Source organism: Thamnophis sirtalis, unplaced genomic scaffold (assembly GCF_051295495.1).
Source record: "Thamnophis sirtalis isolate CommonGarterSnake01/CBP01778 unplaced genomic scaffold, rThaSir2_p1.2 scaffold_3, whole genome shotgun sequence".
NCBI lineage: Eukaryota > Metazoa > Chordata > Lepidosauria > Squamata > Natricidae > Thamnophis > Thamnophis sirtalis.
The window spans coordinates 112,371,868-112,397,736 of record NW_028261383.1 but is presented as its reverse complement, the minus strand read 5'-3'; the positions used below and the strand labels follow the sequence as shown (position 1 = coordinate 112,397,736).

At 38.1% G+C, this 25,869-nt stretch overlaps 1 protein-coding gene and 1 long non-coding RNA gene across 3 annotated transcripts in view; one reads left to right on the top strand and one right to left on the bottom strand.

Annotated features, from left to right (window-relative positions):
* The window catches only part of LOC148048109 (uncharacterized), a 74,469-nt gene that overhangs the window by 37,500 nt on the left and 11,100 nt on the right, over positions 1-25,869 (bottom strand). The gene's annotated exons all lie outside the window — the stretch shown is intronic.
* On the top strand, positions 1,484-24,870 carry LOC106542406 (perlucin-like protein). Of its 2 annotated transcripts, none has more exons than XM_087709708.1 (8): positions 1,484-1,632; positions 5,706-5,756; positions 10,540-10,635; positions 11,570-11,695; positions 12,917-13,006; positions 16,287-16,462; positions 19,313-19,416; positions 21,576-24,870. In XM_087709708.1, the coding sequence occupies exons 1-8, from the start codon at positions 1,563-1,565 to the stop codon at positions 21,706-21,708; spliced, it is 846 nt and encodes a 281-aa protein (XP_087565834.1). In that variant the 5' UTR covers positions 1,484-1,562; the 3' UTR covers positions 21,709-24,870. The 2 variants fall into 2 exon arrangements, with proteins under 2 accessions (XP_087565834.1, XP_087565835.1); XM_087709709.1 differs by lacking the exon at positions 1,484-1,632 and adding an exon at positions 2,453-2,847 and having other exon boundaries at positions 21,576-24,869.

Below are 25,869 nucleotides of genomic sequence, written 5' to 3'. Positions count from 1 at the left end.
GCTCTCTTAGCCACAACACAATGCCACTCATCCCAATTCCTGGAGCTAGCCTATGCCACCGAGAGGCAAGAAAAACCAGTATCTCCATTCTGCTCCCATCAGACATCATCCATAATATGATCAAATGTTGTTTTAGTCCCAGACCCTGGCTTGAACCCCAACTGAAAGGGGTCTAGATAATCAACTTCATCCAGGATTCTTTGCAGCTGCCACACTTTCTCGGCAAACTTCCCTAAGAAGGGAAGATTAGAAACTGGGCAAAAACTATCCAGTTAGCTTGAGCAATTGTCCTTTGAGGAAGGGGTGCACCACCACCTCTTTAAGAACTGGTGGGACCACACTATCGTTCAAGTAGGAATTAACTACATCGAGATCAAATCCTGTGTCCCTTCCTGCACAACTTTAATAAGCCAGGAAGGGCATGGATTTAATACACGAGTGGCCGAACTAGCAGCTGAGAAGAGCTTGTTCCATGGCTCAAACTCTTCTCAGGTCACCTTATTGGACATAGCCCCCACCACCTCCACAGATTCTGTTTTAAGGCTGGAGTCCAATGTAGAGCAAATGTGGGCTTTGTCTGCCAAATGTGCAGTATATTCCTCACAGCAACTGTTCAGATGAACTTCAAGGAGGGACCAAGTCACCTGAAATAAGACTCAGCAGATGTAACAAGGGCAAAGAATTAGAGATACTTGTTACAATGTCCCATTATACATTCTTGTTGAACAATACTTAGAAGGAAGGATAATAGGGAAGCATTTTTGGCTTAGAACTTTGGTGGAGTGGCTTTAATAGTTAATGATTGATGTGTGTTTTCTGGCAGGAATTTGAGAGCGGGAATCTATTTATTAACGCACACATATATTTATCACATTTATATCCTATGTTTAAGAATTCAGGCTTCCTGCCTGATTCCTATTTTATGCTCTAAAATGGGTTGGACAATAAGATAGGAACTTGTTCTTGGCCTCCCTGCAAATTTTATAGCCAAATTAAGGATGTGTATCTGACTGTGCCTCATCGTTCTCCACACTAGTTCTGTGATACGCTTGATGGAAGCAGTCCTTGCTCTTTTCTGTTGACTGATATGATTGTATAAACATTATGCTGCAGTCAATGTATGCAATTTAATAATCCAGTTTCATTATTCAAAAGCTACAATTGATCTGTCTAGATTAATGTCAAAATTATGGTTCATATATCATGCTAAGTTAAAATATCGTTTCTTTGTCTTTGAATTAGCATGCTGCATAAACTAGCTATTGTGGTTTGTAAACTCTGATTTACCATATTTCCATATTTTGCGGTATTACTGCAGGTTAACTTTTGTAAAATAGCAAAATTGCAAAGTTAATAAGAAGCATCTTGTTAACACTACCAAATATTCAAACATCTGACAGTATTTGCATAGTGGTACTCAAAATAGCTTTGCTGAAACGAAATAACAAAGTAAGGATTACTCAACCTTAGAGAAGCTGTAAGCACTAAGATACAGTAGTAGAATACTTAATGCAACTAGAAGATTTCGAAACAGGTTTCCAAAATTCACACAGCCAGGAGGAATGGATAGAAACAGTCAACTTGGAAAAAGGCCGGTACCTCCACTGCCAAATATAGCATCACAGACAACAGGTAGGACCTGATAGGACTGGAAGGGAAAGCAAGGAGTAATGCATTCCAGTGGTGGGGTTCAACTTTTTTTTTACTACTGGTTCTGTGGGCATGGCTTTGTTGGCATGGCAGGGGAAGGATACTGCAAAATCCCCATTTCCTCCCCATCCCACTAACCTGCTTTCTCCTGTTCAGAACAACAAAAGAAGATCAGCTGGGAGGCTAGGAGGCATGGGGGTGGGGCCAGCCTATTTGCCGGTTCTCCGAACTACTCAAAATTTGTCAGAACTTGCTGAATACCATCTCTGGTGCATTCCTCGGAGGTGGGTTGGACGGACAGCAATTGACCCAAAGTCAATTTCAAACTGCCTTTCAAACTGAAGGCAGAACTAAAACTCACAATCTCCAATTTCTAGGCAGCATCTTTATCACTACACCAAACCAACCCTTGTATATGAACCCAACCTATATATTTGTTTATCATTTTCTATCCTTCAAGTTCCACAAAAAAGTTGCTCAGTGCCTTTTCTAACAGAGGAAATATCCATTCTGGTTTCAGGAAGCAAATACGTATCTAATTCTTCTCTTCTCTTCTCTTTTTGCTCTGATGTGCTTTTATTCGAGATGACTTTTCTTTCCTGAGAAGATAGTTGCGTTAGTGTTGCATGGGTGTGGCACGTCACTAGACCTAATACTGAGAATGGTTAGTTATATGTGTCTCAAAAGCATGTTTCAATTTCCCTCAGAGAACTGTGTCCTATCTGAAGGATATTGATATTGTTTCAGTCACAGATACCAAGTCCCCAACCAGCAAGACTTCTTTCTCATGTTTCCCACTACCAGGTAGGGGCACCGTAATCTCAGTAGCAGTTACAACACTGACATATTTTTCCTAAGAATTTGCTCGGTTGCTTGGGAAACTACAATGTTACACAAGAAGTAGCACTCCATGGGCATAAAAAAGGCAGCCTGCCTCATGACTGCTTTACTTCACTCTTTCTTCCCTTAACCCCAAGGACGCTCAGTGTTAAAAGCTCATTAATGATCATTTGCAAAGAGGAAGAACTTGGTTTACCATTGGAAGCAACGTTGAGCTGAATAAGGGGAATGCCAGGCATATTGCAGAACTAAGCAAAATATTTGTGAAATTTCCAAATTGCGCTTTTGTTTCTTATCTGATGAAGTAGTTTATCTTTGTCTTTCTCCAAAGAAATTATTATTTTTTCACTCAATAAGGTAAGTGATCAAGTTTCTAGCTCTTGCTTTTATGACTAACATTCGTAGTTCCTCCCTTCATGTAAGATGAACACCAGCCAAAAAATTATGTAAATATGTAATTGAAACAAGACCACAGTTTGTGACAGATCCCTATGAATATATTTGGATATATCCTTAGATGTAACTACACCGGTGTATCTTACAGGAGTAGAACTTTTAAGAGAACAAGGACTGCATTGACTCAAAAGTTATATTGCAAAGGGGTTAAATACCCCCTCCTCCAAGTTTACAAATGGTCAGATGTCCCAAGGTCATCACTTGCTAAGATTTGCAAAGAGAAAATACTGGGGTCTAACACATTTACCTTTTTTATTTTCTATTTTTCTGGTATTAGTGAGATTTTGCTTACGTTATTTATTGTTTTTGTCTCTTATTTATGACTCTGATTTTTAGATTGCATTGTGGATGTTTTAACTGTATGACCTATTCTATGCTAGCCATGAAGAGTCTTGCTGAATTGTGATGGGGAAATATGTGAAATAAACAAGGACTTATTTACAAATAGATGGGCACAAAGAAGAGACAGGACTGTAAGTCCTTGTCCAAAGTAAAGCAGATCAGATGTTTCTACTGATACTTGGTATTTCTAAATACTTGATCATCCAATCATGTGGCAGAAAGCTTGAATGCCTTCTTGTAATCAATCCAAGCCACATTCAAGCTGGTCATCCTTCTCTTGCAGTTTTCCAAAATCATTTTGTCAATTAGGAAGTGATGTTTTGTTCTTTTGTTGTTTGGGCAGTTTCTTTTCTGTTCAGGTACAAATAACTTTTTTTCAATTACCGGTAGATGCTGTTGGACTGCATCAGGTACAACATCAGTTAGCAGTTTGAAAATGATTAAAAAGGAAGTTAATTGACCTTTTGCTGGATCTTTCATTATCAGACCAATCTTCAATTTCACCTTCTTGCAGTATGCTGCTAAATTGCTTGGCAGTGAGTGGGTGGACGACAGTCAGGTATTTAAAAAACCATGTGGTTTACTTGAGGTTGACAAATACTTCATCTTCCTTGCACTTTTCTTTATCATTTCTGTTGTTATTACAAGTTCTTTCATTTCAGCTTCTTTTTTTATTCTCTCTGCATTCTTATTGTATTTTTTTGGGCTGTCTGGCAGCTACATGCAGAACTACACTGTTTCTTCTTTGTTTGGTGCTGACTAATTCATTGGAATCTCTCAATTGATGGACTGGTAGAAACATTACTGATCTGACTGAAGCTAGAGATTCTGACTACTGTGTGCAGTTCAGGTTTCATATCTGCCAATCTCCTTGGTTACATTATTCAATTTCCAGTTATTATTAGCTATTATTTTAGTTATTAGTTATTGTTCGCTGCTTTATTATTGTCAGTGCTTCCTTGATCTTCCTGGTTTTCAGCTGATATTTCTTGATTAAGCATTCTTTGACCTTCAAGTTCTTCAACTTCCTTTCATTTGTTCAAGCTTGCTTGCTTCTAATCTTAGCATGCTTATCTTGTTTTCTAATCTGATCTCCCATTCTGGTAGTGCACTGTTGCCCCCCCCCTTTGTTGATTTTACGTTCAAAATCAGTCCAAGGTATTGAGTTATAACTGCAACTGTGCTTTAGATTGGTTGATTTGTTACATGCAGTGAGCTGGTGCTTTTATCTGATATAACAGTATTGGTATTATTAGTACTTGTAATAGCTGTTTCTTTGGCGCAAGCACCAATGCAAGCAATCTTATTCTGTTATTTTTCTATTGTTTGAGATGCCCAGTTATTCTTTGTTTCAGTTCCTCTTGTTTTTTTGTTAGAAGATGACTTTGTTATTTCTGAGAAATGTCATATTTGGGAATGAAAGTAGAAAATTGTGTTCCACCAAGAACCCAGTTTGCCTCTAGACCCTGAACTACTTCTAACAAGGCTTTAATTTCTTTGCCCTGGGTAGATCTTTGCTGTTCTCTGCAATTTTGGTTCTTTGAATCCTTTATTTCATATTATAATCATCATTGATCTACTAGCCTCTGTTCCATTCTTTCTAAATCCTTCCTTTTAATTCTGGATCTTATTCTTTCCAGAACTGGTATATTCTTCTCAAGATACCCTCTTCTCATTGACACTGATTTCTAACAACAGATCATTATTTCTTTGTTTTCAATCTTTGTATACTTGCAACGGGTAAACATTTTTTTCCAGTAGTCCTGCAGCTGCTAGGCCTGATTGCTTAGCCAGCATTCCTGAGACCGGTAGCCTATTTGTCACCAGTTGTTCAGAAACTCCAACACTTAACTGTGGTCCATGTTGATCCAGGTGATGACCAAACAAATATGGGTTTCTGTAAATTATGTCTCACCATATTGTGTATGGGAAAGGCGCTCTTTGTCTGGCTCTTCTGTTGATACCTGTCCAGCAGAGGTGGGTTGCTCCCAGTTTGGCCTGGTTTGGCTGGTTTGGCTCAACTAGTAGTGGTGATTTGGCCTGGGTTGCAGAACTGGCAGCAACCCAGTCTGGCCACACCCCCGAACTGGTTCCCTGGTCTCTTCTGCCATTGCCAGCATGTCTCTGTGCATGCACAGAACAATTTACAGTCTACTGCAAATGCGCGAGCAATGCGCGGTGGGAATGAGCAAGTAAAGCGAACCGGTACCAACCAGTACAGGCACCCATCCCTGCTGTTGAACTTCGGGCATAGCTCTCATTTTCCTCAGAGCATTTTACTCTCTATTCAATATTTTTTTTAAAAATCATGCATAGCCACACAGACATACCTATATGCTGATTATACTGTGGTGTCATGGCACATACACCAGAGAATAAGAAATATTAAATAGAATTTTTTTTCTTTGTGTCAATAGGGATTTATATGTCTGCTGGAACACTGGCATCATTTCCTGTTCCCCCAAAAGGTGAGTTAATATGATTATTTAGTATATTTTATTTTCATTTTCATATACTCACATGTATACACCATACAGTATTAAACAATAATTGCATTAATTCCTCTTGTCGACAATGCTCCAGAAAATAAAAGCCCAATATACCTCTTCCATTCTCCATACACCTCTTTCTTCCACCACCCTCCAACTTTCTATCTTCCCTCCATCCTCCCCCTCTACCCTACTTCCCCTCACCCTCTCCCATTCCTCTCTCCAGATCCACTCCCCCCTTCCTTTTCATCTCCCCCCCACCCTCTCTCCCATCCCTCTCTACCCAACTTTCTTCTTTCCTACTCCTCCTCCCCTCGGTGTATTTCCACTATATGTTAATGTATTTGGGTTATCCTATTTTTAAAGAAAAATTAGAGAAAAACAGTATACATGTGAAGTCACATTGCATTGAGATCTAACACATCGTGTCTAGCCTAATATATATCCCTCCCTTCCTCCCCCCCTCCCCCCTCCTCCTCCCCCCCCCGACTTCCCAGAACCCGTACACGGTATAGATTTTTAACAAACACAGTCTAAAATCTATTGAGTTAATATCATTATTTTGACTTCTCTTTTTTTGGAGAATATGCTAATTAGTTCAACTTTGTTTCCTCTTCCTTCTGATTAACAGATCAATTTTAATCCACTCTCCATCCAAGCTACCATGACTTTGGCAGCTGGTTGCAGGAAAATACAGTCCCTTCAAATTGTCTATAACTTTTATTGCTTTATCAATCTATAAAATACAAAAAAAAGGAAATTAAGGGAAGAAAAAAGAGTGAAAGAAAACATGAGGACCAGGAAAGAAAGAAAAAGGCATTGACTTCCAACTCTTTTCAGTACAATACAAACTCAACTTCAACTTTTTACTTTTACACAGTAGTATAAGTAGTCATTTCTGTAACATCAAATCTATATACCGTAATTGGCAAAACCAAAGTCAAAATTCATTTTTTTTTCATCACAGGAACAAAATCCAGAAGTGATATCCAATTAAAATCATAAATACATTCTCCTCTTTGAACAGATCAATTTGCACTTAATAATCTTTATAAACTATTACCATTTATAGTAACAACATTAACTGTATTCAGATTCTTAAAGGGAAAATATTTTTTCATTCATTTTAAAACATTAATCTTTTCTTTAAAAACATTTCTAAAAGTAAAACATTCTAATACATCTTTTTAAAAACTTTCTCTTAGCATGCATACTTTAAAGTTCACTTTCAGACCAATAAAATTCCAACTAAGTCCAATTAACTCATTAAATTTAAATCACTCCCTCCCAGTTACCCTCATAGAATAATTTTTCTTCTTGTTGTATACATCCTTTTTAAAGCTCTAGATTTTTATTTAAGAAAATACATCTTTTTCTTTAACTTTCTCTTAATATAGATATTTTCAAACACACTTTCAATCATATTTTACAAACTTTAGGAATCATTTAAGCATTATATATGAAGGAAAAAATACATTTTCAAAAATTAGATTAAGACTTTCTTTCAATTTCAAATATCAAAGCCATGAAAATCCATCTTAATTCTAATTGACTATGAGGGTAACTGGGAGGGAGTGATTTAAGTTTAATGTAGTCCCTTCTAATTGCCATGCCACCAATATCAGCAATTCATTTCCTCATTTCAGCAGCAACTTTGACTGTCACACACCTTGAACAATGTTCAAGTTGCTACATCTCCCCACTGTCAGTTGTTTTTTTTAGCAATTTTTAAAGATAGGTTTGGAGCTGTTTTGAAAGACTCTTAAACCCAAAATTAAAAGTAGTCTGGAAAATAACTACTGTTTAGCCTACTGAAATTGGGATGAGACAACTTGCCTCAAACAAATCGCCACAAGACAACTCGCTATAGGACAATTCAACAATTGAATGGAATTATTTAAAATTGTTAAACATTATTTTAATTTGTGTTATTCACACTTCATTTTGCCCCTCCTTTGGCATCCTTTCTTTAATGATTCTATTCCACTATTTTTCAGTCTTAGTGTAACTCTTGTCCTGTAGTGAGTTGTCCTGTGATGAGTTGGCCATGGTGAATTGTTCTTTGGTGAACTGGCTGCAGCTAGTTGGCTGTTGTGTGTTGGTGGTGGTAAGTTGTCCTATACCCTACTGGAATTCCTTCTGCTTGATTACACTATCCCCCTGCCTTTCTGCTATTTAGGCACTTTTGATCTGAGCAGTTAAATCTGTATTTAAAAGCTTATTTCTCAGACGTGAGCAACCCCTTGCAAATAGCTAAGATAAACAACTTTATTGTTTTCTACCTTTGTCACCAGACTGCTTGCATTCCCCTGGGAAAGACCAGATCATGGATCTTGCACAATGGTGGGATTCAGCCAGTTTGCACCACTTTGGGAGAACCAGTTGTTAACTTTCTGAGCAGTTTGGTGAACTGGTTGTTGGAAGAAATCATTAAAGCAGAGAACCCGTTGTTGAATTATTTGAATCCCACCACAGATCTTGCAGGAGATCAAGCTCATGTCACTTACTGTGCAATGAATCCAAGCTTAGTGCCAGACTGACCCCTCCTTTCAGCCTAGCGAGAAGTTTCCATCAACTTTGTCCAGCCAGGTAATCAGCTGTCAGCCAGACAAGGTGTGCAAGGGAAGTAGGAGATGAGCAAATTCTTTAGGTTCCAGGTCTCTGTTCCATGAGTCTGGCAAGTAATTCCCCTCTGCTTGATTTGCTTCCTTGTTCAGTACTGGTATCTAAGACTGCCAAGACTGGGCAAGAGGGCAAGATAAGATTGAGAGATCCAGTTCTTTATTTAGCAGGTCTCTGGCTTCATGAATTGACCCATAAGATTGGGAACCTGGTGAACAAGGTTTGAAAGAACCAGGCTCCTCACAACATAGAAGGGCCCTGGAAGGTTGTATGTACCAGAGGCTTAATGAAAGCTAGTAGATAATTTGGACAGCAAAATGTATCAAGAGAAGAGCTGAAACACTATTTTGGAATGCCAGGATACATACAAATTAAAACTACCTTTGAAGTGGGATGGGATAAGGCCATGAGAATATGGCCTTATCCCATCCCAACAGCAGGATATCTTTATGCAATGGTTATTAGGAGGGCAAGAACCTCAGCAAAAAAACAGCTCTAGTTTTGCAGGATATTTTTAATTTTTTTTCTATCATTCAAAAAGGATAAAGAATAGACGGCAGAAGTATTAGATCTCACACTGAGGAAGAACTTGGAACAGTGGCTATATATAGCACTATCTCAATATTTGCTGAGTCCTAATTGATATCTTAGCAGATGTATAAACCGGGCCTGGTTAATTACTGTGCCAGAAACTTGTGAGGATTACTGCTGATCAAATCTCAATGTGTTGACAGACCCCAAAACCCAAGAGAGACACTCAGAGTTACTTATAAGCAGTTTCCTTTATTATTCCTCACCTACAGATAGAAACCTTGCCAAACTAAAGCAACTACCGTATTTTTCAGGTTATAAGACACACCTTTTTCCCCTCAAAAAAGAGGGTGAAAATCTGGGTGCATCTTATATACTGAATTTTTGCCTCCCAAAACCCCGCTCCCTTCACCAAAATGGCTGTGCAGAGCCTGTAGAAGGCTTTCAGAGAGCTCCTGGGGGCTGGGAAAGGCAGAAATGAGTGAAAAATGGGCCATTTTTTTGCTCATTTGTGCCCCACCCAACCCCAACGAGTACTCTATAAGCCTCCTAAAGGCTATGCATGCAATTTTTTTTGACAAAAATGGACCTGTTTTCGTGAAAAATGGGCTGTTTTGGGGAGATTTGCAAAGTGCAAAAACTTTTTTTTTCAATTTGCCTCTTCAAAACCTTGGTGCATCTTATACTCCGAAAAATACAGTGCTTGCTCACGAAAATATACTTTGGGAAGTTCTAGGGAGGAGCTGTCTTGAACCTCTTTCTCTCAAACAAACTATCTAATCTTCACTGTACCTTGGTCCTCTGGAATGCTCCCTCTCTCCTGGAAATCCAAATTACATTCCACCCCCATCTACCAGTCTTCTTCCACAGTAATCTAAAATGGCTACATGTGATACTCCCCCCCCACCCCCAATACAGCAGTGGAAGGGTCGTAAATTTACTTTGCATTGAATATGGAAATATTGTAGCATGCCTAGCTAATTGTATTCTTTTCTTCTCCAAATCGAAAATTCAATGATAAAGCTTCATCCAACTACTCTGGTTTCTCTGGTTACATACTCTACTATGTTAGTGTTTGCGCAACTATCTGATTTATATCTTCAATTACAGATATTTACTGTAGCATTTATATTCATGGATCATAACTTAAAGATAATGTAAGCATTTTAGAACAAGAATGAAATTTTGTAGAAGATAGAAGACTGAGCCAGAAAACTGCATACAGTATAATTGTGGGGAGAAATGGATGGGAAAGTTGAAAATCGGAAAACATAGAAAGATTCTAGGTGGTCAAGGAGGAGACAACATTGAGGTGACATCATTGAGGCGACATCAGTTTGTATTCCCAAAGTAGCAGTATCGCCAATGAGATGAAAATAACACAAAGCAATGAAACAAGTATCTACCATTAATACGTCTTTTCAACTAAATAAAATTAGACTGCAAATTTCAATAGAACCTGCTAATTAAAATAACAAGAAACTGAATTAAAGGTGATTAAGCTTTTCTAATGCACTTACGATCAATGAAACCATAGTGGATTGGCTGTGGATTGCTCTGTATTGTACTTAGAAAGATTAAGAGTTAATCAACTCTTTTTTCTGTTTAGGTTCACCCAAACATTTGGATGATGATGATGATGATTATGATGATGGTAGGGCTGTAACAATATCTTTACCACTAAAAGAACTGGAAAAGAAAGAAGGTATTGTATCATTTAGTGCAGCCCTAGTAATATAAAGAAAGGAGGGTTTTATTTAGTAAGCTTTAGAGGTGACATTAGAGATTGTAAAGTTTCCAGAATGGTTTAGACATCATACCAATTCTTTTTAGGCCTGAATAAGACTTATGATTTGAAGAGAAAGGTAATTTGGAGGAGTACTGAGGCTTGTAACAAATACAATTTTTCAGAAGAAGAATTCTAATCCATGTTACCATCTTCCAGAATTTTCATGATTATTAAAAATCCCAAGAATCTCTCTCTCTCTCTCTCTCTTTTAACTAGCTCCTATATAAAAACCAGACAATTACTACTCTAGCTTCTATAGCTTTGTGCTGCTCTACCTAAGTCTCAAGTTTTATGACTTTCTGGAAAACCTTATAGGTTTCTTTTGTAGTCTGTTTGGGGTCAAAGTAGAATTTACTTAATTTTGAAATCATGGGCTATTAAAAAGGAGGAATGTTTGTAGTTGGATTAATTACAGTAATTAAATTTATTTATTTGTATTAGTGCATGTATCTTCCATTATTTGCCTAAGAGCTTAAAGTGGTGCATTGTGGAAATTGTCCTCATTTTCTTCTCATAATAACAAGATTGTGTAGATGATTAGGATGAAAGATAGTGAATTGCATTCTCAGAAGCTATAGAAAGAAACAGAGCCCGTCACCAACACATGGTTGAAATAGGTTTTTAAAGCAATGCCTATTTTGTCTTTATCCCTTTATGAGTCAGTTTCAAATGTAAAACATTTTAAAAAATATTTTGCTTCTACTTAGGAAAGTCAACCTTTTATTTAGTTCAAGAAACATGTCTCATTTTTTGTGACCAGCACAAGCTTGTCTATATAAATTTGCATGTTTGTGCTCCGCAAAATCAATTGGTGTAAAGTAAACCTTGCTATTAATCTTCTCTTCCACAGATCCTTCTATCTGTAAACCTGCAAAAGAGAATAACTCTAGAAAGCTTCACATACTCATTCTTTATCTCCTAGTAGCAATCAGTTTTGCAACATGGGTTATTTTCTTTTTCTTGGTCCTGAAGCAATGTAAGTGATTCCCAGTATCAATAGTATTGTTAGGAATTCCAAGGATGAAAAATGAGAACTTATAACAGTGAAGAATTCCTTGAACAGTGAGCTACCATAAATTTATGTTTTCATTTCTCTGTGCACTGACCTTTGGATCTCCTCAATAGGAAGAGATATAAAATAAAAAGAGCCAGGTGGTCTCTTAACCAGGTTTGTTCCTTGAAACTGCTACTAGTGACTGATTATTGACTAACCTGCTCATTCCCCAGCTTTAACTCTCTCAGTTGTTTTTAAAATACTTGATTGAAAATGTAGATTTTCAAAATGGTTCATTGGTTTGCAGGAGAGAATTAGACAAATAAGATTCAGATTCTCAAGGCCTTGATTTTCCAGGTGAATTTATGGTTCTGAAAGCTGAACAAAGAAAAGTAACTGCCTTTGAATTGTGGCGATGGAGAAAATTGCTGACAACACTTTGTAACACAAAAAGAACAAATCATTTAATATTAGATGAAGTAAAATCAGAGTGCTCATTGGAAATTCTACAGCCTAATTTGGACGTGCACAGCCTAAGTAATTGAAGTAGAGCTCGAGGCTTAGAAAAATTGAATGCCATAGGAAAATAAACTAACAGAAGACAAGGTGGTTGAAAATTATTACAGATGACATAAACATGAGCTTACAAGAACTCAATTACTCACAGACAGTTCTGGTTAATGGGTCATGAGGAATTAGATAGGTCTCAAAAATTGAACAATACAACATTACAACCAAAGGTTATAATATATCTATCAATACAATATAGGAAAAGTAAAGTTTATGAAATGTAAATGTTCATAGAATGAATTATCTGATGTTAAAAATTTAATGAGCCGCTGAAAGGGATTTAAAAGGAATTCTGAACAACAAAGATTTTAAGAGTTAAAGTACTGAAATTACCTAATTTTTATGTTATTAAACAAATCTGTTATATTTATAATAAGTTTTATATTGTTAGTATTAAATAAAATTGGGAGGTGCTTTAGTTTCAGATCCAAAATGGTGTTTTGGTGCATGTAAGGCTATGAATATGGCACCTGTCTGCAGGTTTCAAAAGGAACTGTGGTTTTTCATAGGATTGCATGGTTTAGCTTAACATCTATAATAATAATTTTAATGCTGTACAATTTCTAAACAAAGATTAGTTTGGATTGCAGTAAAAAACAAAAATGCCACATTTTGCCTCATTTTCTTCTCCAGACTCAGAAATTTCAGAGAAGATACAGAATCTAACAGAATCTCAGAGAATCTTAAATCTAAGTCCCAACTACTCAGAGAAGATTGCAAATAGTAAGCACTTTGCCTTTAAATATTTATACTGTATGTCTTTAACTATCTTGCGAATGGCACAAAAAACCAACTAAATGGCACTTTTAATATGAAATTGCTAATGGATCTCATCTACTGCAGGCCCCAAACTGCTAAGGGCCATAATCACTCTTGGTCTATAAGTATATTCAACTTCTTTCTGCCGTGGTTGCTGTTTGTGTGCATAATCCAGCATAAAAACCGAGGTGGCGCAGTGGTTAGGGTGCAGTACTGCAGGCCACTTGAGCTGACTGTTATCTGCAGTTCAACGGTTCTAATCTCACCGGCTCAAGGTTGACTCAGCCTTTCATCCTTCCGAGGTGGGTGAAATGAGGACCCAGACTGTGGGGGCGATATGATGACTTTATAAACCGCTTAGAGAGGGCTGGAAGCCCTATGAAGCGGTATATAAGTCTAACTGCTATTGTTAATTACTGATCTACCTTTCTGTTCTAGTCCTAGAATTTTTTTTTAAAGTAGGAAATGTCTTCTAAACTAAAATATCTTGGATACTTACAGCATAACCTACTATGCAGTATAATCCTCCCTTCTTTGTTTGATCTTTAAATTAGTTACTCTGTGTCCAATGATATTCTTTTAACATACCAATTTGAAATCACAACCTCCTCCTGAATTTGTAGATTTTGGGGGGACAAGTTTGCTTGTTTCTCCATGTCTTTCTACACCTTTGGTGACTTTATAGATCACTCCTGAGATCTTTGCAGTTTTTGGGGTTTAGATTTAGATTTAGATTTGTTTATTATTTATAGGCCGCCCTTTTCCCTGAGGGGACTCTGGGCGGCTTACAATTTGTGGGGAGGGGAATACAAGACAAGACATGAGAAAATACATAAGTAAAAATAGAACACAACATTCATTCATCATTCGGGTGGGGACGGATTAGAATCTTTATCCCCAGGCCTGACGGGATAGCCAGGCCTTGAGGGCTGTGCGGAAGGTCTGGACGGTGGTGAGGGTGCGAATCTCCATGGGGAGATTGTTCCAAAGGGTCGGAGCTACTACTGAAAAGGCTCTCCTCCACGTAGTTGCCAGTCGGCACTGACTGGCGGATGGAACTCGGAGGAGGCCTAATCTGTGTGATCTAATAGGTCATAGGGAGGTAATTGGCAGGAGGTGGTCTCTCAAGTGACTTCTCTTTTGGCTTCTCTTTTCTTCTTGGCAAATTTTATTGTTTGTTCTGACATTCAGTTTGTTTTGTTTTGTGACCTTTCATGTGCATCTTTAACAACATCTTTGACTTCGTTCCATACTTACTCTGCTTTCATATTAAGTTAAGGACCTTATTAATGAGTGATTCCTGATGATCGCTTAGAAAATGGTGGGAATATGCTACATATCATATAGGGGAAATTGATTGACTTTGTTCTTTTGCTTTAATTTGAATTGGAACTTGCTCAAGAGCAGTTCACGATCTGTTCCCAGGACTGTATATATTTGTTGTTGTAATTAAGCTCTTCTACTTTCTTTTATTAATAATATAGTCAATTTGAGTTTTGAGTTTTCCATCTGGTGATATCCATGTATATCGGCATCATTTCAGTTGATAATAAAACTGTGCTAGCATTGAAGAAAGCATTGGATTGGCAAACATGGATAAGTGGCTCTTCTCCTTCATTTGTTTCTCAGACCACACAATTCAATTATATTTTTCATCTTAGTATTTCCAAATTTGGCATTCCAGTGCAACTCATAAGCAATACACCTTGTCAATTTCAAATTGAATTTGACCAGAAAACTAATCAACTTCCTCTATTGCATCGGTGTTTGGACCATAAATTTGGATGGCCATCATAATAAAAGGTTGCCTACAAAATATAATTGATATTATTCCATATTTTGTCTCAACTTCCTTTATCAGACTTAGCAATTTTAGAGGAACTATAGAACCAAAACAAACTACTCAAAGAAGTCCATGAAAGGTAGCTCACTGTGCCTTTTTAATATTTACATCTTTAATTACCTTGTAAAGGAGACCAAAGATCAATTTTAGGGTAACATTTTAGGTAAGACACCTCTAAAAATGTTTTAGATCTGGATTCTTCTAAATGGGAAGAGGATCATCCTGGTTGGAAAATGTGAATATCAGAAATAGTCAGGAAGGCAAGGAAAATGCATATGACAAATATATATTCAGCCACAGTTTCTGTTGCTGTTTAACATTGTATTGGGAAAGAACCATCCTGCCCAGGTTCTATTCTGAACATCTGAAATCTATTAGGTAAGCATTAATTTCAATTTACACTTAGAGAAAGTGAAGATGCCTAGAAGGCTTTTAGGAATATGGAGAACAGAGTAGGATAGCACTACTCTTTTCATACATTATTTGTAGGTCCTTTGTGGGTGGGGGGTTCTTTCAGGCAGCTGAAGCTTCCACATGATGCTGTGCATGATGTATTTCAAAGCTGTAAAAAGATGTATGTGTCTCAGCCTCCTTATTAAAAAAACAACCAGAAAATGCAGGAAATTTGTATTCAGTATTCAAAAACAGGAAAAAGCAGGAAAAAACAGCTTCCATAGACTACAGTGGCAAGTATTTAGTGCAGTGTTTCTCAACCTTGTCAACTTGAAGATGTCTGGACTTCAACTCCCAGAATTCGCTGGCTGGGGAATTCTGGGAGTTGAAGTCCAGACATCTTCAAGTTGACAAGGTTGAGAAACACTGATTTAGTGTGACCCCCTTACATTTGAAGAACAGCACTCACCTGACTCCCATTAACTTAAATGTAATTAAACCCGAAGTACTGTTATTTCTAACACCAGTATGTGCCCTACTACAGTATTTCATGCCAAAATGACTGCTGTGTAAAAAGTTCTATTATACCAGGTTTGTGCAACACATGCTTGAGCATTACATACAGGACAGACACATGATGTACAAGTGTAATTCATTGGAAGCTTGCTAATAAGACCCACTTTCAACTACATCATTCCAGTCAAAATATCAAAGATCACAGAATTTGACAGACATAAAAGCAGACTTTTGCATCAGCAAGGCCACTCTCAAAGGGAAATCAACCAATAAGTGGGATGTTAAAGATGTGATATTCAAGACCGAAAAATAATCATGGATGGTCATTACAACTTTCCTAAAAAGACAAAATGGGTAGTAGCCTAAGACTTTTGCACAGGACTGTATGTGCTCTGCCCACTTAAACTGTTAAATGTCATACCCCTATGTGATCTCAGCAATTTCTAAACACTATTGCAGACTAACAGAGGCTTCTATCATATTTGCTTGTAGAATCTGTTTGCAGTCAAGGAAACTCCACAATGCTTTCTTCATGCCCCTTCGGTTGGAAGCATCAAAGCAAATACTGTTATTACTTTTCAGCTGAAAAGACAAACTGGATTAATGCCTTGTTGAATTGTATTAATAATAAGGCATATCTGGTTAGCATTTCATCTGATGAAGAACAGGTAAGTACTCCTGTATAGCTGATTCTAGTAAGAAATCAGATTAAAAAAAATTTTTAGCAGTTCCTAACAGTGAACTTTTCTGGATGGGGAGCTCTGATGTTCCTGGGTTCTGGAGCCATTCTCCGAATTTAGAAGTCACAGCCCCAAGCATTCCTATTACATTGGGGCCACATCGGTTTTTACTTTCCACCGCCTCCTGCCCATTACCTCCCTAAGACCGATCAGATCCCATAGATTAGGCCTCCTCCGAATTCCATCTGCCAGCCAGTGCCAACTAGCAACTCCCCGGGGGAGGGCCTTCTCTGTGGCTGCTCCGGCCCTCTGGAACAATCTCCCCCTGGAGATCCGGACCCTCACCACCCTCCAGGCTTTCCGCAAAGCCACTAAGACCTGGTTGTTCCGGCAGGCCTGGGGCTGATGAATTTCCAGCCCCACTTGAAATGTTGCGACTGTTGTTGTTTTTAATATGTCTGTCTTTTGTCCTATTTGTATCCCCTTTCCCCCTTGGTTGTTAGCCGCCCTGAGTCCCTTGGGAATAGGGCGGCATACAAATTGAATAAACTACAACTAACTACCACATCCTCTCTAGTTCCTTCTTAAGGCCCTGGTATTTCTCCAGCTTCTGTGATTCTGTAATAGAGAGGGTTGTAGTGATGTTCCAGCTTCAGCTGTTGGCTGCACATCCTGTTGTCCTTCTCTGCTATATTTCATATATCCTCTCTCATTAGGTCTGCTACTTTAGTAGCATTCCATCAATTCCAGGTTCTCTTTTCTCATCCATGTATGGTTTGTTCCAGCAGCCCATTTATACAGTTATAGATACTTCTGAATAGTACTACTGGTATTAATTTGAAGGCCATAACAGAAATATTTAATTTTTTTTTAAAATAAAAAGCTGGAATTACTTTTCTTTAAAAATCTTGATTTTCTCTTCAGCCAGAAATGTCTTTTCAGTCTCTCTTAAAACATTAAATGTTCTGAGGTTGTTTCAATTGTTTAAAAATGGTTCCATAGTGTATACTCAAAAATATCTTCCCACTTTCATTGACCTTATTACTGTTTGTAAAAGGTCAATGAAAGTGGGAAGATATTTTTGAGTATACACTATGGAACCATTTTTAATTTTCATTGTTTGGAAGAATTAGGCATTATATTGAATTCTATTAAACACTCTTACAGATTACTTTAAAGTGGCTCATTGGAAAACAACCCAGATACTTCAATAAGTCTAGTTTTAGCAAGATTGTTAAATGTGATTAATATGATAGCATTGATTTTTGCCATATGTATTGCTATCTAGTCCATTTCCTGACCTGGTTCAAGTACTGATGTTAACTATTGAAAAGTTACATGTTCTGAGGTTGTTTTGTTTGTTATCTCCCACATATCTTTAATAAGAACACCTATACTTGCTATTTATTTTGAGAAGCATCCATTTAAGCTCTGAGTGAATTCTTAGTAGGCTTTCACAAAGGTGATATCCAAAGAGTCATGTTTGGCACCTATTTGTAGTCATTTTAATAGAAACTGAAAAACCTTCCCCCTCCCCTTTAAAGTTCTTCATATTACTGCTACCAGTTTTACATTAGTATTATTCTGTTGCTGGCTTTGTTCTGTTTCAAGGTCTCTTTTATTTTAGTAATCTTAGGAATTTTTTGTTGTTATTTGGTCAGTATAATAATAGAACATAAAACAATGAATCATAGGGCTGGAAAGGACTTCAGAACTCTTCTGGTGCAACTCCCTGATTATACCATCACAATCAAATGGTTGTCCAGTCTGTTTTGAAAACTCCATTGAAAATTCTAGAGCATCCAGAACTCAGGAGGCAACCTATTCCATTCATTAATTGTTCTCACTGTTAGAAAATGTCCCCTTACTTCTCTTTAAAAAGCTTCCATCCATTACTTCTTGTCTGCCCTTTGGTGCTTTGGAGTCAATCCCCTATACTGCAACCCCCCCTTGCAGTATAAAGCAGCATTATCACTTCTGGTGATCTTGATACGTATTATCCCTCTGTTGATGCAGCCCAGGATTGGATTGGCTTTTTGGCAGGTGTTTTTTCTGCCTAAGTGCAGAACTTACTTTTCTCACCACTGAACTGTGTCTTGTTGGATGCTCAAGTCTGTCAAGATCCTTCTGAATCTTGAGTCTGTCTTCCAAAGTGTTAGCAATTCCCCCCAGCTTGGTGGCATTTGCAAATCTGATGAGGTTCCTTCTATCCCCCTGTCCAGATCATTTATGAAGATGTTAAAGAGCATTGAGCCCAAAACAGAAACTTGATGTACCCCACTGTATCCTTCCTTTCATGTTGATGTAATTCCATTAAGGAATGCTGGATGTGGTTGGTCAGCCAATTGTAAATACATCGGGGGGGGGGGCTGTCTATCCCATATTCTTCCACCTTTCCATTCTTCCAAGGTGGCGCAGTGGTTAAATGCAGCACTGCAGGCTACTGCTAGATCAGCAGGTCAGCGGTTCAAATCTCACCGGCTCAGGGTTGACTCAGCCTTCCATCCTTCCGAGGTGGGTAAAATGAGGACCCAGATTGTTGGGGGCAATATGCTGACTCTCTGTAAACCGCTTAGAGAGGCCTGAAAGGCCTATGAAGCGGTATATAAGTCTACTGCTATTGCTTATCAAGAAATAATCTTGTGTTCTGCTTTGTCAAATGCCTTACTCTGTCCACATATTTAGTCACTTTATCAAAGAGGGATATAAGGTTCCTCTGGCATAATCTGTTTTTGACAAATGTATGTTGGCTTATAGTAATCACCTTGTTCATTTAGATGCTCACAAATTCCAGAATTTTCCCAAGTATTTATGTCAAGCTGATTGTTTTTATTTCAGGGTTTTTTGAAAAATAACCTCAATGAAGTTGACTATTGGTTGGGTATGAGTGATTTAGAAGGACCGTGGAAGTGGAAAGAAAGTGGTATGGTGGTCGAAACAAGGTGAGTATATTTTGGATGTTTTTCTTTGTTTTCTTTTTTAAGCCCCATGTTTCAGAAAACAAATTTTAATAAGCTCAGGAAAAAAAATAGTAAGATTCCACAGAATTGGAAATTTATGGGGGGAAAGGAGCTCAAAATATGTGGGAGCTTCTAAAAAAAGAAAACTTAAAAATATATTTGCACACAATCCCTATGAGGAAAAAATGTAGGACCGCAGGAAACTTGGGGCTACACAGTTTTTAAAAAAAAGGATTTATAAAGGGGATGGAAGGGAGAATATAAGTGATGTGGAACTGCAGAGATAGTTTGTGAATGCTAACGCTCAGAATGAGTCCTGGTTGGTGAAAAGTGCCCAGAATTATAATAAGTGTGCCTTTAGAAATATTCAAAACAATAGGAAAATAATTAATTAAAGATATTGAAATGCCCGCAGGTACCAACAAGATGACATATCGTGTTTTTCTGAAATAAGTGCTTGGCCCTATTTTTGGAGAGATCATATTATTTTTGAGGTGCAGGAGGCAGCGAGCATGGTCATGTCATGGCTGCTGCTGTGTTGCGCTGCTCCGCGTGCCACTCTTTTTGCGGTGGCCGTTAACATGGCAGAATGGGCACGGTGGCCAGACTTGCAGGAGCAGCCATTAGGTAAGGGCGTGTGGGGTGCGTGGGGCATGTTACCCCCCTCCCTTACGGCCTCGCCTCCTCACCTTGTGTTTTTTGTGCAGCAAGCAACCAGGGGAAATGGTGTGGACCAGCTGCGCATGTGTTTAAATATTTTTGGGGAGGCCTTATTTTCAGGGGAGGGCTTAGTGTTGTTTTTAGCGCATGTGCTCAAAAGCCCGATTGGGCTTATTATACAGGGAGGTTTTATTTTCTGGGAAACAGAGTAGCTATTTGGTATAGCCTTCTTGACCCAGAGAAGATGTGTTCCACCAGGAAACAGTGAAGTCAAAACAACAAGTCAAGGTGAAAGATTGAGACTGCCTGGAATGGAATGGGACTACCAAAATATCTGTTTCCTTTGAATGAGTTTCTCATTCATATCTCTGGGTTCAAATGAGCATCATCATCTCTAGTGTGTTTGAAAAATCCTAGAGTAAAAGGAAACTGCTAAATGACTGCCGATCAAACACGGTGAACCCATTAGTGCTCTCTGAGTTTGATTATTTGCTTGCAGAGATTTCATTAACTAACTAGGTAACATCACCCAGTGCTAATGAGATTTGTTCCGTGTCTGTGTGTGTGTGTTTGTGTGTGTGTATCAGTGTTGGTGGGGGTGTGGTTGATTAGGGTATTGTTTTCTGCCTGTTTGTCAGTGTTAATCCATGCTTTTGTGGATGTTGGTTGCTGGAGTGGATATGTTTGCACTCCTTTTTTTCCTTTTTAGCTTTATAATGTGTCTTTATTTCTATGTATTTATTGACTTGGTCTAGGATGCCCTCATCATTTCCCATATTTGATAAAATCCATCCCCCCCCAGTAAAATAAACCCTATCTGTCAGTTAGATGAAGTTTGTGTACATCACATTCACCCAATTTCTCATGGTATTGACCATTTTTGCTTGATTTTAGAAACCAGGCCAAAATTTGTAAATTCCAGGTGCCTGTCTATACCTCTCTTCTGTCACCTTGACTCTTCAGAGATAAGTGAGCCGAGGTGGCGCAGTGGTTAGAGTGCAGTACTGCAGGCCACTTCAGCTGACTGCTAACTGCAGTTCGGTGGTTCTAATCTCACCGGCTCAAGGTTGACTCAGCCTTCCATCCTTCCGAGGTGGGTAAAATGAGGACCCAGACTGTGGGGGTAATATGCTGACTCTGTAAACCGCTTAGAGAGGGCTGAAAGCCCTATGAAGCGGTATATAAGTCTAACTGCTATTGCTAAAAGTGGCAATACTTCTTAGTTGCTGGATATCCCCTCTCCTCCCCAGAACTGCAGAGCAGAAAGAGGGACTCTGGCCACACGATTAGCAAACTCATCCATATAGAAGATACCACTTATATTCTATTCCATGTGTCATTAATACCATGCTAATAATTATTTTAAGATGAAGATGGAAAACCCTGGGTCATAATCTCAAGGTAGAATGCATGAATAATATAGCAAATTCATAAAAATATAGATGATTACATGTTAATATTAAATACTCTGTTCTTTCTAGTTTTTGGGATCGAGGACAGCCAAGCAAGGATGCGAACAAGGACTGTGGGCTCATGCATCCCAATGGGACATGGGCATCTGCTGTGTGTTCTGATCACAATAGGTGGATTTGCAAAAAGGAATTGATCTGCTGAAACAATTCTTTTAGTTGTGTGCTCCTGATACAGGATTTATATAATCAGTTATGTACTGAAGATGCTTAGTAATCAAACATTAGAAGTTAGCATATTGTTATCATTTATATTGTGAAGCACAATTCCATATTGGCCCATATCAAAATGTATAGATAATAAATTGTATGATGAAATATTTCCTTCTCTGCAGCTGATCCACTTTTCTCATAGTTCGCATAATTATCCATATAAAACTTAAGGCAGAGCAACAGGTATACTTTCCTCTAGTTCAGTGGTTCTCAACCTGTGGGTCGGGACCCCTTTGGAGGTCGAACAACCCTTTCACAGGGGTGGCCCAAGACCATCGGAAAACACATATTTTCAAAAGAATATGGAAAACATAAAATAATTTTATGGTTGGGGGTCACCACAACATGAGGAACTGTATTAAAGGGTCACGGCATTAGGAAGGTTGAGACCCACTGCTCTAGTTCCTTCATAAATAACAAAAATTAGACATGTTAAATTCATGTATTAATATAGTAGGTGCTTTGGTCCATAGAGACATTGTCAATTCCTGCTCTCCAGTGGCCTATAGTAATGGGGCACTCTGACTGAGAGCCTATACCCAGTGTTTTTAAAATGGTGCAGCTACAATCCTAATTATTCATGAATGTCACATGACAATAGTCAAGGCAATGAACACATTAGTTTCAGGAATATTCCCCAAACAAAACACTCATAGTTAATACTCAGAAATTATGATTCCTTGTATAAAAACTAGGAGAACACTTTTAGATCTTGAAATGGTCACGCTGCCCCAAAAGCCACTCATCAGCTTGTACTTCAAGCTTGAGTTTTAGTTGTGTGTGAAATACTGAAGATTTTAAGAAGTGCAGGTGTCCCCCACTTCCTTAATTATAGAAGTTTTAGCCTCTAGAGTCACACACATGTTCTATTCTTGAGAACTGCCCTAGCATTCCCCTACCATCTGCATATCCCTCTTCTTCCACCTCACTTGCACAAGCACTCATTAAGCTGCTTCTCAGGCTAAATTGCAAGGTGGTAGTGGAAAGTGGAGTGGGGAATGCAAGATGCAATTTTTTGGAGGCATGTGTTTAAATATATTCTCAAGACAGAAAAAGAAGCAGCGATACTGCAACTTGGGCCTCTTGAAGATCTGTAGACTTTAGCTTCCAAAATTCTCTGCAGTGGTCTTACAGACTGGGGAATTCAAGAAACGACAGACTTTGGGGGAAGGTTGATGTAAAGGCAACCCCCCCCAAAAGGAGATTGTACATACTAAACTTGTTACTCTCTGCTCTACTCTACTCTCAAATGCCTGTAATTATTAGTCTATTCTTTTTTTAGGAGGTCTGTAGAAAACAATGCAAAACAAAACAATAATAATATTGAAAGGGAGTAATTATTTTAGTTTAAACATGCTATTATGTTTTTTTCTCTCTGCATAGACAGCATCTGAGCAGTAAGATACATTGCTGTTGGTTTTGAGGGGAAAAAACATTTACTTTCAAAATCCCCACTGTATGAATGTTTTCATAATTTTGCATGGGAAATATGCAAGTCACTTGATTTTTTGCATAGTCAGGGTTTGCTCTCCTTATGCTTTTCTATGCATATTCTTAAACTATTTATTTCTCAATAGTTTAATAGAGTGGTTCATTCTTTGATATTCTTTGGTAGTATTTTTAAATGTATCTTTTAATTTTTACTTCACATTTGACAAAAAAGGACAATCAACTAATCTGTGAGTTGATTTAAGGAGTATTATCTTTATGTAACAAAGGTTCATGCCAAATCAATGAACGTATATTTACTTAGAACTAAATCTTAGTTCAATAGAGCTATCTCATAAGTAAAAGTGTTCTATTTATTTGGAAATAAGCAGTATTGGGAGAGACTGTGCTATAAAACTAGAGTGTTTAACAGCTCTGTCATAGAACAATATAATTATGCTCCCCAAAGTTCCATTCCAGTTTTATGGAACATGAAGATTTTAGTTAATTGCATTTATATTCCATATAACCTAAATAAGCACTGTAACCATAGCATAGCATATAGAAGTATTTAATCTTTGAACATATATTGAACAAAATATAAAAGTTGGCACTTCCAGGCACAGGATGGATTTATTCTAAGTTTGTTCTAAGTTCTCTCCTGATCTGGATCAGAATATAGGGATTCACCACATAAGAACATGCATATTAGTTAATCAAAACCATTCTGGTTGGTTCCACAACCATATCCCTGGAATGCACTTTTATAACTTTCCTACTCTAAAGAGGTTCTCTAGATTAATATCCTTAATTAAAAAACAGGTATCTCCAGGAAGCACTCCAAGAAACCAACTTGGTAATAGCTCCATTATCTATTACCGAACTCTAGATAAATCAGGTATCATGAACAATAATTTGATATGTTTAAATATCTTGTAACCTACTAGAGCTAAAAGCTGCACCAGTCTCTGGGCACATCAAGTTGTGCGGTTTAATATAATTCCTTCTAGCCTCTGAACTGCACAGATCAATGCCAACATAATTTGCTCTGTCTTAATAGTCAATCCCTACTGTACCCTTGGTAATGAGGGTCTTGTGTGACATCCTGGTGAGTGGTAAATTTTCTGCCAGGTTGACAATATTCCCCCATTGTTCTCCCTATTTTGGGATAAATGGAATAAGAGGTGGATTTTCATAGGTGGCTAGGCCCATGGTTGTGGTAAGTGGAGGCATACCTGTAAAGCATAGTAAAAAACATGAAGGAAGAATGGTTATATTTAGCCTGAGCAAGTTCAGTTGCAGTTGCTTGAGCTGGGAACAAACAAGGGTGTGGGATAAGCTAATTAGACAATGGATAGAAGTAAGAATTAGTGATAAGCAAGTAAAATGAATTATATCAGCCTTTGTACAACACTCAACCTTTGTAAAACTTTCCTTCATATATCATGAATTTGCAACCTGACTATGTATGCACGTGAAGCTTTCATTTTCAACTAGGTAGGTTGAGTTGTTGCTTGCCTCCAACACTGTACATTTAATAAAATAAGATTTTACTCCAAACAAAAAGTGTGGTTTTCATTACTCCAACTATGGAACAAATTCTTCTCAACAAATCTCTTCTATTTTACCAAGAAGCAACCACTGATCCCAAGGATAACTGGCAGACTATCTCAGTCACTTGCTTTTTCACTCTTTCCCTTCCAATATTCACTCTCACTTGCTTATCTTTGTTATCTTGCTCACGTCTATTTCATTCTATATGTTCGTTCTGTCTGTCTGTCTGTCTGTCTGTCTCTGTCTGTCTGTCTGTCTGTCTGTCTGTCTATCTATCTATATATCTATCCTATCTATCTATCTATCTATCTATCTATCTATCTATCTATCTATCTATCTATCAGTGCGCAAAAGTTGGCTTGAAACTCAACATTAAGAAAACCAAGATCATGACATCTGGCCCTCTCAATTCCTGGCAGATAGATGGGGAAGAAATGGAGGTAGAGACAGGTTTTATCTTTCTGGGCTCCAAGATCACTGCAGATGGGGACTGCAGCCAAGAAATTAAAGGATGCTTGCTCCTGGGGAGGAAAGCTATGGCAAATCTAAACAACATGCTAAAAAGCAGAGACATCACCCTGCCAACAAAAGTTCGTATAGTCAAGGCTATGGTTTTCCCAGTTGCAATGTATGGCTGCGAATGTTGGACCATAAGAAAGACTGAGCACCAAAGAATTGAGGTCTTTGAACTATGGTGCTGGAGAAGATTCCTGAAAGTCCCTTGGACTGCAAGGCGATCAAACTGGTCAGTCCTAGAGGAGATCAACCCTGACTGCTCTTTAAAAGGCCAGATCCTGAAGATGAAACTCAAATACTTTAGCCACCTAATGAGAAGGAAGGATTCACTGGAGAAGAGCCTAATGCTGGGAAAGATTGAGGGCAAAAGAAGAACGGGATGACAGAGAATGAGGTGGCTTGATGGAGTCATCGAAGCAGTAGGTGTGAGCTTAAATGGACTCCAGAGGATGTTAGAGGACAGGAAGGTCTGGAGGAACATTGTCCATGGGGTTGCGATGGGTCAGACACGATTTCACAACCAAACAACATCTACCTATCTATCTATCTATCTATCTATCTATCTATCTATCTATCTATCTATCTATCTATCTAT

Coding starts and splice junctions, on each gene's coding strand:
- LOC106542406 (XM_087709708.1), top strand. CDS start 1,563: ATGGATAGAAACAGTCAACTTGGAAAAAGGCCGGTACCTCCACTGCCA. Junction 5,757..10,539: donor ATTTCCTGTTCCCCCAAAAG/GTGAGTTAATAT, acceptor TTTTCTGTTTAG/GTTCACCCAAACATTTGGAT. Junction 11,696..12,916: donor TTTCTTGGTCCTGAAGCAAT/GTAAGTGATTCC, acceptor TTTCTTCTCCAG/ACTCAGAAATTTCAGAGAAG.